This window comes from Hydra vulgaris, chromosome 15 (assembly GCF_038396675.1).
Source record: "Hydra vulgaris chromosome 15, alternate assembly HydraT2T_AEP".
Taxonomy (NCBI): Eukaryota; Metazoa; Cnidaria; class Hydrozoa; order Anthoathecata; family Hydridae; genus Hydra; species Hydra vulgaris.
This window is the reverse complement of record NC_088934.1, coordinates 24,677,757-24,693,800: the sequence shown is the minus strand read 5'-3', so window position 1 is coordinate 24,693,800 and position 16,044 is coordinate 24,677,757. Positions and strand designations below refer to the sequence as shown.

At 27.8% G+C, this 16,044-nt stretch overlaps 1 protein-coding gene across 1 annotated transcript; it reads right to left on the bottom strand.

Annotated features, from left to right (window-relative positions):
* Positions 1-6,688: 6,688 nt before the first annotated feature.
* On the bottom strand, positions 6,689-7,705 carry LOC136091833 (uncharacterized). The gene has a single exon (XM_065819545.1). The coding sequence runs from the start codon at positions 7,703-7,705 to the stop codon at positions 6,689-6,691; it is 1,017 nt and encodes a 338-aa protein (XP_065675617.1).
* Between the last annotated feature and the right edge of the window lie 8,339 nt (positions 7,706-16,044).

The window sequence follows — 16,044 nt, the reverse complement described above, 5'->3', positions numbered from 1 at the left end:
TATAACAATTATAGAAATAAATATATTCACAAACATAAATAATATATCTTTACTATGTTATTTTGTTTCCTACATCTGATCCTAACATCTCATAATGATTAAAAACCATTTTTTTTTTTTTTAAGTTAAAAAATGTCACTGGCTGCAAACTTTTGCATGGCACTATATATACTATAGCATATATAGATCAGCAAATGCTTACTAAATTTGCTTGTTTTTATAGCATATAATATTTTCAGAAGAAGAAAAAAATAATGTAGCAGTACTCCACTAAGGCAGCATGCTATAAGATAGTCAATGTATAAACTCAAGCCCCTGACAGCAGACTATTTTAATGAAGCCAAAGTGCTTATCTAAACACACATTTATAGTTGTATGTATGTATGTATGTATGTATGTATGTATGTATGTATGTATGTATGTATGTATGTATGTATGTATGTATGTATGTATGTATGTTTGTATGTATGTATGTTTGTATGTTTGTATGTTTGTATGTATGTATGCATGTATGTATGTATGTATGTATGAATGTATGTATGTATATATGTATGCAACAATTACCTTTTGCTGCGTTTTTAGTTGCGTTTAAAACAAATTACTTAAAAACTTATCTTTTGAAACGTTTTATTAAAGTTATGCTAAACGTTTTTACAAATTACTTCTAATGATTGTTCAATGAACATTTTATTTAAATTATTAAAAAGTGTTATAGATATATTATTTTTAAATTGTATAAGCATTTATTTTTTACAAAAAGTTGGACAAAAAAAAAAGTTAAAAAATACTGTAGTCTATTAAAAATAGTAATTTTTATTTATTTCATGCTTTGATTAGTCAAGATAAAAAAAAAGTTTTAAACAATTCTTTGTAAAAATAGAAATAAAAAAAATAAAGCAATTAAATCATTTCATTGCAACGGAAGATTTAATTTAACTTATAATTTAAAGTAACTTAAAAAATCATTTTTCAAAAGATTTTTTGAAAGACAGTAATATGGAAACATGGAAAATAGTTTCAAACGTTTAAACTTATCATAAAAAATACATGGCTACATAAAAAAAAACTAAACATAACATTATTTGTTAATTTACTCAAAATGCGTTTATTTTAAACAACCTCTATAATTAATTTTTGATTTTATTTAAAGACTTTGCGTAAAATAAAAACTTTAGAAAAGAACAATGATTTTATAGAAAAGAACAATGATTTTAACAAAGTTTTTATAACGTAACAACTTTTTTATAGCATTTAAATTGTTAAAACATCAAAGCCGCTGTGGTCAAACTGTGAAGAAAAAAAAATTATAAGCGTGGTCAGTTACAGCGTGCGATGGCACACCATTCCTTGCTAAGCCTGATATATATATATATATATATATATATATATATATATATATATATATATATATATATATATATATATATATATATATATATATATATATATATATATATATATATATATTTATATATATATATATATATATATATATATATATATATATTTACAGTAAAAAAATATAAAAATAAAAACATTTTATTAAAAAAACTAAAAATAAAAACATCTTATTAAAAAAATAAAAACATTGTTTATATTGTTAAAAAACATTCAGAATGTTTTTAAAACATTCTGGTCAATTAAATTTGCGTTTTTGTGGTTTTTTTAAAAAACGATTTATTTGTAATTAAATTAATGGTTTCGTCCAACACGCAAATGTTGGACGAAAGTCAAAAGTAATTAAAAGTGACGTATGTGTTGGCGTAAGAATCACTTTTTTCCTTCCGCTCTTCCCAAAGACAACAAACTATAGATCTATATATATATATATATATATATATATATATATAGAACCCTTAGATGTTGTCCGAAAGTTTTTTCGATATTTTGTTGACAAAAAGTAAAAATTAAAATGCAAGACCGGAATTTTTTTTTTTTAATAATGATAGACTGCCTGCCCCAACCAAACCCTCAGTCGATGTAGCAGCACTCCCTTGCGGGTCAGGCTATTTGTCAGTCGGTGTAGCAGCACTCCCTTGCGAGTCAGGCTATTTGTCAGTCGATGTAGCAGCACTCCCTTGCGAGTCAGGCTATTTGTCAGTCGATGTAGCAGCACTCCCTTGCGAGTCAGGCTATAAGATAGTCGATGTAGCAACACTCCGCGCATGATTTACAGTAAAAAAAATAAAAATAAAAACATTTTATTAAAAAAAATAAAAATAAAAACATTTTATTAAAAAAAATAAAAATAAAAACATTGTTTATATTGTTAAAAACATTCAAAATGTTATAAAAACATTCAGAATGTTTTTAAAAACATTCTGGTCAATTAAATTTGCGTTTTTGTGGTTTTTTTAAAAAACGATTAATTTGTAATTAAATTAATGGCTTTTACTTTCGTCCAACACGGAAATGTTGGACGAAAGTCAAAAGTAATTAAAAGTGACGTATGTGTTGGCGTAAGAATCACTTTTTTCCTTCCGCTCTTCCTAAAGCCAACAAACTATAGAACTATATATATATATATATATATATATATATATATATATATATATATATATATATATATATATATATATATATATATATAGTTCTATAGTTTGTTGGCTTTAGGAAGAGCGGAAGGAAAAAAGTGATTCTTACGCCAACACATACGTCACTTTTAATTACTTTTGACTTTCGTCCAACATTTCCGTGTTGGACGAAAGTAAAAACCATTAATTTAATTACAAATTAATCGTTTTTTAAAAAAACCACAAAAACGCAAATTTAATTGACCAGAATGTTTTTAAAAACATTCTGAATGTTTTTATAACATTTTGAATGTTTTTAACAATATAAACAATGTTTTTTTTTGTTTTTTTTTAATAAAATGTTTTTATTTTTATTTTTTTTAATAAAATGTTTTTATTTTTATTTTTTTTACTGTAAATCATGCGTGGAGTGTTGCTACATCGACTATCTTATAGCCTGACTCGCAAGGGAGTGCTGCTACATCGACTATCTTATAGCCTGACTCGCAAGGGAGTGCTGCTACATCGACTGACAAATAGCCTGACTCGCAAGGGAGTGCTGCTACATCGACTGACAAATAGCCTGACTCGCAAGGGAGTGCTGCTATATCGACTGACAAATAGCCTGACCCGCAAGGGAGTGCTGCTACATCGACTAAGGGTTTGGTTGGGGCAGGCAGTCTATCATTATTAAAAAAAAAAAAATTCCGGTCTTGCATTTTAATTTTTACTTTTTGTCAACAAAATATCGAAAAAACTTTCGGACAACATCTAAGGGTTGTATATATATATATATATATATATATATATATATATATATATATAGATTGTTACATTTGGGAGTACGGAAGGAAAAAAATGATTTGTCAACAAATACGTCACTTTTAATTACTTTTGACTTTCGTCCAACATTTGCGTGTAGTCAGAAAGTTTTTTTTTTTTTTTTTTTTTATACTGTTATTTAGGTGCCCCAAGAAGACCTAACGGTCTTGTCACAGAGCACCGCGGAAGTGCATTTAACCAGAAAGTTCACACCTCCTTCTTTACCGTAACGCGAAAATATGTCCTAGGCTCGTTTCGAACCTGGATCTCTTGCTTAAAAAGCAAGCGCTCTAACCACTGCGCCACGGCCGCACAGTTAAAAGCATTATAGAAAGTTAGGAACTTAAAACCATTATTAATTTGTAATTAAATTAATATAATCGTTTTTTAAAAAAACCGCGAAAACGCAAATTTAATTGACTGAATGTAAATGTTTGTAAAACATTTTGAATGTTTTTAAAACATTTTGAATGTTTTTAAAACATTTTGAATGTTTTTAAAACATTTTGAATGTTTTTAAAACATTTTGAATGTTTTTAAAACATTTTGAATGTTTTTAAAACATTTTGAATGTTTTTAAAACATTTTGAATGTTTTTAAAACATTTTGAATGTTTTTAAAACATTTTGAATGTTTTTAAAACATTTTGAATGTTTTTAAAACATTTTGAATGTTTTTAAAACATTTTGAATGTTTTTAAAACATTTTGAATGTTTTTAAAACATTTTGAATGTTTTTAAAACATTTTGAATGTTTTTAATAATATGTGACGCATCTGACCAAAACCAGTCGGATGTCGCGTTATGTTATATTGAGAAAACTATCAAAACATCTCAAAAATTTAATTTTTATCATTATTTATTTTTTTGCATAATTGTTTACATAATTAACTTTTCTTTGCTATTCAAACTTAACTTTTAATAAAAAATAATTTTTTGATGGTTAATTTGGTGATTTTTGTGAGGCTATTGTCTAAAAATTTCTATGATTACTCATTAAATTGGTCCACTTTCAGTAATAAAAATGACTGCCTAGCGCAATAATAACCTTGACATTTTGGTATGGTTAGAAAGCTGACCTCTTTAGCTATTTAATGGTGTACACGTGTTTCTTTGTCTCATTTGAAATTTGACCAATCAGAGCAATTTTTTTATTGTACCACTAGGACTTCCATTACAGCGGCAATGGTATTTGTACAATCAAATTCGTGAATATGTCATGGATTCATTGCAAGATGTCGTTTGTCCGTTACCAAATTCTGGTGCTCCAATAATTCCTTGCGATGACAATTTTCAGTCGATGACTTCTGTACCTCTGGACCACGACAGCGATACCAATGACTACGAAGTTTTGACAGAGGTACAAAGTACAAGAGGACGTTCAAGAAAACGATCAAAACAAGACAGTGAATCTGGTAAAAAACAAAAAACTGTCAATGAGACGCGACCTAGAGGTCGGGGTTGTGGTGCACGAGGGCGTGGTTTAGACTTTTAACTGTTTTTTTTATTTTTGTTTTAAACTTTTAATGTTTGTTTTAACTCTTCACTTTTTACTCTGTTATGCTTGCTTTTAAACCAGCGCATGAAATTTTTTATAAACAACATTTAGGTATTTTTTTTGCTTTAAATATTGTCAATAGATTTAAAAATCTAAAAATTAAAAAATTGGTAATAACTTAATTTTCTCGATGTACTAAAAGTGTTATAATTTAAAAAGTAATCAAGCTACAGTAATAATTTTTTCAGGACTTGTTGCAAATGTATCACAGTAGATGTGTGCCAAATTAGAACAAAATCCATGCATGGTTGCTAAGGAGTTTTCTATTTTATATGACATCAAACCTTTAAACGCGTTTTTTTCCGTTTTAAAATTTTAATATAGATGTTACATTTTTGCTCATAACTTTGGCTTGGGTCAAGCTAGAGCAATAATTTTTGCATCATTTTAAAGCAGAATATTATACCTTTTCAAATATTTATCACACTCAAAACTTAAAATTTTATACATGTGACTGGTTTTGATCAGATGGGTCACATATAAACAATGTTTTTATTTTTTTAATAAAATGTTTTTATTTGTGGTTTTTTTAATAAAATGTTTTTATTCTCATTTATTTTTACTGTAAATCATCCACGGAGTGTTGCTACATCGACTATCTTATAGCCTGACTCGCAACGGAGTGCTGCTACATCGACTACCTTATAGCCTGACTCCCAAGGCAGTGCTGCTACATCGACCGAGGTTTTAGTTGGGGCAGGTAGTCTATCAAGTAATAAAAAAATTCCGGTCTTGCATTTTAATTTTTACTTTTTGTCAACAAAATACGGAAAAACTTTCTGACAACCAGTTAAGGGTTATATATATATATATATATATATATATATATATATATATATATATATATATATATATATATATATATATATATATATATATATATATAAACACACACATGTATATATATATAATATTACATACTTAGCTAAGCAAAATAACATCATACTTAAATAAGTTATACTCTAAAAAGATTGCGATGGAAAGCTGTGAGGACTTCATTAAATACTATGGTCAGTCAATCAGGGTAAAACTTTGTATGCTCTACCCAGATGACAATCTAAATAGAACAAGGAAAAGGAGTGTCACTACATACACTAAAGCTTTGTGTTGGGGCAGCAATGACTTTTTTTATTATTATTATTTTTAATTTTTTCTTTATTTTCCATAGAACCTGTATAAATCTATGGCAGCAAAAAATGTCGGCAAGTTTATATCTATATACGCTACAGTAGATATATATATATATATATATATATATATATATATATATATATATATATATATATATATATATATATATATATATATATATATATATATATATATATATATATATATATATATATATATATATGTTTATACCACAGCACACACAGTTATCTATTTTCATTTTCTGCAGACCAATTATGGTATAAAACCAATATGGTTTCTTCACAAAATTTGTTTTTTGTAATGAAACCCTCACAGCTCCCTAAATTAGAATGATGTCAAGATGGCTAATCTAAATGTGCTTTTATATTTATATATATATATGTGTGTGTATATATATATATATATATATATATATATATATATATATATATATATATATATATATATATATATTTTTATATATATATATATATATATATATATATATTTATATTAATAAGAAAACACCAAACAATATGAATTCTCTTAATACAAATAATAATTTATTTTGAGAAATTTTCACTGGGTTATGGACACCAGCATCAACAGCTCGTAAAATATTACAAAATTTTTTGAGCGTTAAAAAAAACAGTTTAATAAATTTTTTACCTGGCGTCAGTAGTTGAATGGCTTCTTTTTTCTTTACGTAAGAATATAAAAAACGGAGTCCAAAATTTAGTTTTGACAAATTGCCCATTATCGAGATTTATTCCGCCATTCGATGGGAAACATTGGTGCCTCTGTATTTCGAGTGCTTCACGTACTTTACGGTCGAATTTTTTTATTTCAACTTTAAGAGCTTTGGTTTTCTCCCAATTTATTTTCTCAGAGTAAAACTTGCTATGTGTGGCAATTGCTGATTGATAATGCTTGCCATCGTTTAAACTTTTTTGGTGTTGTTGAGTTCTTGTTCTAATTTGTAACTTTGTTTCTCCTACATATTTTTTTGAGCAATTGCATTCAACTAAATATGTTCCAGGTTGGCTATTTTGGAGCAATCTAGATTTGTTTTTACATGTTAGTATTATTCTTAAATTAGGATTTGATTTAAAAGTTACTCTATATCCGACTTTTCTGAATATTTTCCTTAACTTTGGTGATAGTGAAGGAATCCACGGTAATGATACTGTTGGGAGAGCATTGTTCTCGAATTGAATTCTATTGTTCTTTACGGACCATTTTTTCCTAATTTGATTTGCAATACTTTTTAGTTGGCTTTCGGTGTACCCATTTTCAATAAAAACTTGAATAAGAAAGTTTATCTCGTTTTTTAAATGTGTAACACTGCATAAGGAGTATGCCCTGTGAACATAACCTTTGAATATTGTGCATAAAATTTTGGGGTTATGATTCGAGTGCGGTTTCATTAGAATATTTGTAATGGCTTCTTTTCTGTATACTTTAAACTCATAATTACCTTTGTTGTTATTTATTATTGTTATATCTAGGAAGTTCAGAGTTTTGTTATAGCTTTCTGCCTCAATTGTGTATTGTATTGCAGGGTGTTGTTTATTTAAGATTATTTTGAATTTCTCTGCTTCTTGGATGTTTGAAAATCTAGCATGGCTATCATCTACGTATCTTAGATAGGATTTTAAGTCGAGAGGAGGATTTAATGTCATTGCAATTTTGAAAGCGTTTTCTTTGTAATTTTGTAGAAAAGATTCTGCCATACAACCATGAATGAAAGACAAATAGGACCGGAATTCTCCAATTCATGGATCTTTTTGTTCCACAAAAAATAGCAGAGATGTAAACAAAGCTCTATAAGTGTTTTGTTTTTTTGATATAGTAGGCTTGGTAGAACATCTGTAGGAATCATCTTTATTTAATTGATCTATAAGAATTAAAGTAGCTTCTTTAAGTGGAATTGATGGATACAGGTTTATTACATCGAATGAAACTTGAACTTCGTTTTCGTCAACATTCAATGAGTTTGCTTTGCTAATAAAATCAAAAGATTTTTCAAACGTGTTTTATTTTTATTTAAGATAGGTTGTATTGCTTTAACTAAGTAGTTAGATATTCCATAATTAGGTGTGCCGATAGTTGATATAACTATTCTCATACGGTAAGCTTTTTCAGGCTTGTGAGCCTTAATTAGACCATACATACGAGGTGGGATTGGATCACTTGGCTATATACTGTCATATTTTGTTTTTGAAATCATATATATATATATATATATATATATATATATATATATATATATATATATATATATATATATATATATATATATATATATATATATATATATATATGTATATATATATATATATATATGTATATATATATATATATATATATATATATATATATACATATATATATATATATATATATATATATATATATATATATATATATATATATATATATATATATATATATATCATCATGTTTGAACAAAGAAATATTTTATACTTTTTTAAATAGAAAAGCTGTGAAGAAAAATGAAATTTTAGTTTTATTAATTAAATTTAAGACTTAGCTGACTGAAAATATTGTTTTTTATTAAATTTAGAGAATATTGAATTTTTTTTTTAATTTTTATGTAAAGAGCTAATGGTAACAATGTTGTCGCAAATGAAAGCAAATAACATATTGTGCTAAATTAATATCGAGTGAATCCTCCCTAAGATTTAATTACAGCATGAATTCTTTCAGGAATACTAGCAACCAATTTGCGGCATTCCTCAGGTGTAATTGAGTACCAAACCTCTTGTACACGAGCCCAAAGTTCATCTTTATTCTTAGGTGGAGTAGGAAAGTTGTAGACCCGTTGTTTAACTATTGCCCATAAATTTTCGAGTGGGTTAAGATCCGGGCTTTGAGCTGGCCAGTCAACAACTTTCAATTTCTTCTCGTCAAGGAATTTAATGGTTTTATCAGCCTTAGGCTTGGGGTCGTTGTCTTGCATGAACATCGTGTTACTTACAGTTCTGCCCCATTTTCGAAGGGACTTGAAATATTCGACCTTAAGGATGTTGATATAGTCATCAGCGTTCATTATTCCATTAATTTTCACTAATTCACCGACTCCACGAGCACAGAAACATCCCCAAACAAGAGTTTTCCTCCGACATATTTAACGGTTGGTGTAAAATCTTGAGCACTTAATGGTGAATTGGAATGTAAAATAGTTTCACAATATTTATTGAATTTTTTTCTTATTTGCTAACTAATTTATTACATAAAACATAAATCTCTTCATCATCAAAAAATGTTTTCGTTTAGGAGAATTTTTTACAAATGTGATTTTCTGTTTCTTATTAATTCAATATGATGTAAAGTTCTTGTGACATTTATGAGTATAATTTATTTATAAGTAAAAGTTTATCTTTGTGGATATCTTATTGGCAATTAAAATCTATCAACAGTGGGTGGCCAAATTGTAAATAAAACTTTTTAATAAATTACTTTTTTTGTAATTTTAAAGTTTAAATGAATTTTGCCAGCAAATATATTTTTTTAAACAACTTCTCTTGTGTATTTTAGTTACTTATACCATTATTATTGATTTTAATGTGGTAATACTTTCAATCCACCATATCTGTCAAAAAGTTATCACTTATTACTCAATTAACTTTCAATTGTTGAAAAGTGAGGTTGGTGTTAGTTCAAAATTGAGTTCAATTATTCATTTTTGGAACAATTTTTTTTGAGTTCTGGACTATCGAAACATTAGTATTGGTTAATAATTTACTTAGTTATGATTAATAACTCATTATTTTTGCTAATTTCAATGCATAAATGTTGTCATATTTGGGTTGTTCTTCTAATGATGCTTTTTCTCTTCTTGATAAGTTTCATAAACGCATTGGAAACGTAGTTGGACCCGGTCTCTCTGCTAAGCTTGAGCGTCTTTTCCATAGTCGTAAAGTTGCGTCTCTTTCTTTTTCTACAAATACCATCATATTCAATCTTTAACTTTTTAAATCTTCTGTCAACTGTTTCCTGGCTCTATAACTCTATTCTTTTTTTCTAGCTCCCAACTTCATAGTGGTTGCTTGCTCCCAACTTTATAGTGGTTGGGAGTGAATCAGAATTAGAAAGATAAAACAAGTCTTTAGACTTCACTCCAAGAAAATGTAGGAAAGTAAAAACCTTACTTCTTCATTCTACACATTCTCAGAGAAATATAGCAGTAATTACAAGTGTTTCAAAGTCAGTTGTGAAATGAATCAAAAGAAAAATTGATTCAAAGGTGCTCCTAGAACCAGATCGCATTGGCAGAAGTGGCAGAAAAAAGATCTCTTTTAAAGACAGATGTCCTTGATTTTATGGTCACAACGTGGAATACTCCACATTGTGACCATAAAATCAGGGACATCTGTCGTAAAAACAGAAAGAAAAAAAAATCAACAAGCTAAAAAAAAAACAATCAAGAAATCAACGTCTCCAAAGAACGGTTTGTAGACGGTTGGCTGAAGAAAACTTAATGGGTTGTCGTTCAACCAAAAAAACTATGTTTATCTGAAGTCATGAAAAACAAGCGATTGGAATAGAAAGCAATAGAAAGCGACTATTGAAGACTGGAGTAGAGTAAGTATGACTTATAATATTGTAAGAACCCTAAAAAGAACCCTAAAAAATTAGAGCTTTATAATTTAAAATATCTTTGTAATGTTTTACAGATCTGCTTCTCAGATGAGTCAACATTTCAAATCATGGCAGATAAAAGCTCATTTGCTCAACGCCGCATAGGAGAAAAATTCCACCCAGGACTGCCTTTTGGAAAAGAATAAATGTTCTGTAAGTGTAATGGTGTAGTCTGTGATCTCAGCGATTGGTATGGGTTCCTTCTACATTGTGAAGGGGACCATAAGGCAGGACGAGTACAAGCAAGTGTATATATATATATACATATATATATATATATATATATATATATATATATATATATATATATATATATATATATATATATATATATATATATATATATATATATATATAAGTATGTATAACTTTTCATATGTAAAATATAATATATATATAATTTCTTATAAGTAAAATATATAATATATATAATTTTTTATAGGTAAAATGTAAAATATATAATAAATATATACATATATATATATATATATATATATATATATATATATTTATATATATATATATATATATATATATATATATATATATATATATATATATATATATATAAGTATGTATAACTTTTCATAAATAAAATATAATATATATATATAATTTCTTATAAGTAAAATATATAATATATATAATTTTTTATAGGTAAAATGTAAAATGTATTATATCTATAATTTTTTATAGGTAAAATATAAAATATATAATATATATATACATATATATATATGTATATATATATATATATATATATGTATATATATATATATATATATATATATATATATATATATATGTATATATATATATATATATATATGTATGTATGTATGTATATATATATATATATATGTATATATGTATGTATGTATATATATATATATATATATATATATATATATATATATATATATATATATATATATATATATATATATATATATATATATATATATATATAAAATGTGTGTATATATATATATCTTTTTTGTTTTTTGATGAGAAAAATTGAATGAAAAAAAAGGATCAGACTTAATTAAATGACGAGAACACGAGAACGAAATTTAGTAGATGACACAAGAGACGCTAGATAACTATGCCCATTATAGTATTTGTAGAAAAGAGAAAGAAAAACAACATTATGACGATTCGATAATGATTGGAGGTTGGCTGCAAGAGCAAGCCCAAACTATGTTTACAATTCAGGCTTGGCCAGGAAGGCGTGGAAATTCAAGTCTTTATATAACAGCGCAAATAGTATTATCTTTTGACAATTTAACTACAGTTTTTAACAAATGTTCTGAAAAAATTGGTTTTTAATTATGTCGAAAAAAATAACTTTGACACGTTTATATATATTAACGTTTTTATATTAGCAAAATGATTTAAAATAAAGTAGCTAATAATTTTAATAAAGTATCATTGAATGTTGTATAAATTTTTATTTATAATATTTAATTATGTAAGAATTTTTTATAGGTAAAATAAAAAGTCAAAATTAAAATAAAAAAATAAAATTTAAATTTTATAAGCGACAACTTTAAACAGCAATGGTCACTTTAATAAACTTTATATAGTAATCATTTAGGTTTAATTAACTCGAAAAGTAGAAGGTTTTGTGAAGAAAAAAAAAGACAAACTTTTTTGAAAGCCGTTTGAATTAAGTAACTTTGATCTTTACTTATGTTTTTTTATTATTGAAATTCATTTAAATAAAGTAACAAATCACTGCAAATGATTTTTTATTAAAATATTAATAAATAATATATATACTTATTTATATTTATATAGGTTTGTAATTTTTATTATAAATGTCTATAAATTAAAAAAAAATTGTATCAACTTTTTAAATAAACAATTTAATTTTTTTTTCTTTTGTATACATTACCAGGAAGAGCCTTTTTTTTTCAAATGTGGGCATTCATTAACCAATTTTTAAAAGTTGTTACTTAATTTAAAAAAGGTTTCGAATAATATTATATTATAAAAATATTAGTTAAGATAAATGATTCAAAGTTATTTATTCTGAACATAACTTAGAAAATCTTATCGTTATAGTTTATTATTAATTATAGTTAAGTTTTAGTTTTAGTTTTTTTACTTTAATTTATTTTTATTTTATTTCTCGTTATTTTTTTTACAAAGAATAATTTGAAATGCTAATTATAGTATTTGTAGAAAAGAGAAAGAGAAGCAACATTATGACGATGTGAAAAGGTTGGAGGTTGGCAGCAAAAGCAGGTTTAACTATGTTTACAATGCGTTTTTGCACTTTTTCTAAAAGAGAAAGAACATCATTAGAAGATCCATCCCAGATATGGCAACAGTATTTTATACAAGGCCGGATTTGAGATTTATAGAGATAAAATAGAATCAGGGTTAAGAAAGTGTCGAGCTCGATGATGAGATGCAACCTTAGCAGATGCTAGTTTTGCAACATATTTGATATATGGTTTCCAAAAAAGATCCGAAATAAGAGTTAATCCTAAAAGATGAAGGGTAGATGACTTATCGAGTACGATACCGTTCATAAATATAAGAAGATCTAAATTATTGCAATATCGATTGGCTAAATAAAATTAGGTTTTATCTAAATTAAAGTTCATCAGCTACTGTGAGCCCCAAGCTGTAGAAGAACTGAGATCCTTTTCAAGTTCAAATGCCCCCTTCAAGCAATCAGAGTGTGTTGACTTTATCATGACAAAAAGAAACGGTAGTATTATCAGCAATCAATGCCACTGAAGATGTGAGAATATCTGGAAGGTCGTTAATGTAAATTAAAAAGAGTAAAGGGCCAAGAATTGAACCTTGAGGAACCCCTGAAGTTACAGAATAAGAAAAGAAGTGCTGTCCATCAAGAACAACTTATGGACTACGTTTTGGAAAGGAAGGATTCAATAATCTTAAAGATGTTACTAGATTTACCGTAAGAAGAAAGCTTATGGAGAAGACCAGCATGCCAAGCTTAATCAAAAGCTTTAGAATTGTCAAGAGCGATGGCCTTAACCTCTCCACTTTGTCTTATGCACAATAAAACCTATCGGTGATTACTGTTAGCAAATCAGCAGTAGAACGAGAAGATTGAAATCCATATTGATGATCAGAAAGTAAGTTATTAAATTCAAGATGAGAGATTAAGATTTGTTAAGACTAATGGGACGGTAGTTAGACAAATCAGATTGCTCTCCACATTTTTTGAAAATAGGGATAACAGATGCCACTTTCCATCAGGCTGGAAAAAAAGACTATGATAAGCACTTGTAAGACTATGACAAGCACTTGTTTGTTACAATGCACTTGTTTGGTGACAAAGTCTGAACCATACAAGAAAGGTGGAATAACAGATTTGCCCTTATTATTGATACTATGAAAGATTCAGAAAGTCTGAATACTCATAGTTTCATAGTATAAGTCTGAAACTCCAGAAGTCACGAGAGCCTAATTTTTGTGATGAAATACAAGATTTCATAACCTGAGAATGGCGGGCTTTGGCGTTTGACAATACCTTTTTACAATGGTTTCTAGCAGTAATAAACAGACGTCTGTTTTCTAGAGAATTGTTTTGCTTATTGATATGAAAGCAACGGCTTCAATTGGAAATTGCAGCAGCACAATGTGAGGAAAACTATGGAGAAGAGTAAGGCTTGACCTGGAATTGTCAAGAGGGAATAAAAGATTCCATGCCGGCCTAAATCCACGAAGTTATGTAAGAAGCACATTTATCAGCAGGAGAAGAAAAATTTCAACACAAGGGTTATCATGAAGAAAATCACAGAAAGAGTCCCAGTCAGCTTTAAGGTAGAGGTACGAAGATAGGGGGATTTAGATGATGAAGAAGGATGAGATAATAATTTTAGAGAGATCAAACCCTGATCAGAAGCACCTAAGGGTGAATGTGGAGAGACTGAGAACTGACTAGGATCAGAAACAAGGCATAAGTCAAGTAATGAAGGTTAATGATTCGGGTTGTTAGAAAAGTTGACTATTTGAGTTAGGAATTAAGAAAGGCAAAATTTGTGGGCTTTAATGCCTGCAGAATCACTGACACTTGAGCTAAGCTATTCAGAGTGGTGAGCATTAAAGTCACCAACAAAAACAATATTGGCTGATGGATAAAGAGAGAGGGCTTGGTCAATATGATCAGAAATAACATCAAAAAGAGTGCAGTCTTGAGATGAAGGGGAGCGATATAGAACAAAGAAAAAGGCTATAGAGTGAAATGGTGCTAAACGAAAACACATAAAAGAATAGTCTGTGGGTTCAAACCTATTTTCTCAATAAATGGGTGAATTCTTACAAATGTAAATGGCCAGGCAAAGCATGTGACTATTGGAGTCTTTATGAAATAAAGGAAGATAACCATCAACACTAATATTACGTGATGAGACAGTTGAACTCAAATTAGTCTCACAAAGAGAAAGTAGGTCTGGTGAACTTTGCAAGAGATAAGACTCAACAGAAGAAAAGTTACTTCAAAGACAACAAATATTAGTGAATGATAGATTTAGAGAACTTGGTGATGATGATGGTTTTTTGTGTTTTATAATTTTTGGTACTTATTCATTTTTAAGTTTGTTAAAGAACTTGAATCAAAGCATAGATAGTACTCAGTACTGTTTAATAGCCCAAGCAATTATCTCATTACTATTAATAAACCCTAAGCCAAAACAAAGGGCTTCAAATGTGGCTTTGGCAATGCACACTAAAGGTACAAACAGGGACTCCATTCATGCGCAACATGACACTTTTAATACTTTGATATTTTCTAGCTGTTGATGGAATCAGACTCTCTGAGAGCTACCACAGTGTTTGAGAAACCTCACTACCAGCCGGCCTCAGAACCATAAAACTGAGTTTTAGAGCTGTACCCTTATTAGGAGATAATAGAATAAGTTGCCTAGTCATAAAAACAGAGACACAAGCAAAATCCATGCATCGAGTCAAGAAGATCCAACATTCAACATCCTAAACTTGAAACAATGTATTAAAAACACATCTGCGCCAGCTCAATAGATGAGGAAGGGGTGCGAGGCTGGTCAACAGATAGAATCTGTTTGCCCTCATATTATTTAGCATATTATTTTTATATTTGAACATAAAAGTAAGAATCTGATATAAAGTTTTTCCAACTTTCATATTTGTCATCGTATTAGAAGGATTGTCCATTCTACTTAAATAATAAATTGCTTTACAAGTATGGTTTTGCAAGCCTTGTAGTTTGATTAATTTTGTTTTGTGTGTATTAGCCCACACTATCTTAGCATATGTGAGATGACAATGAATTAGACTAAAGTAAAGGTTTTTTTCTTGAACAGAAATCAAGAAACAGGCGACGTTTACATAAAAT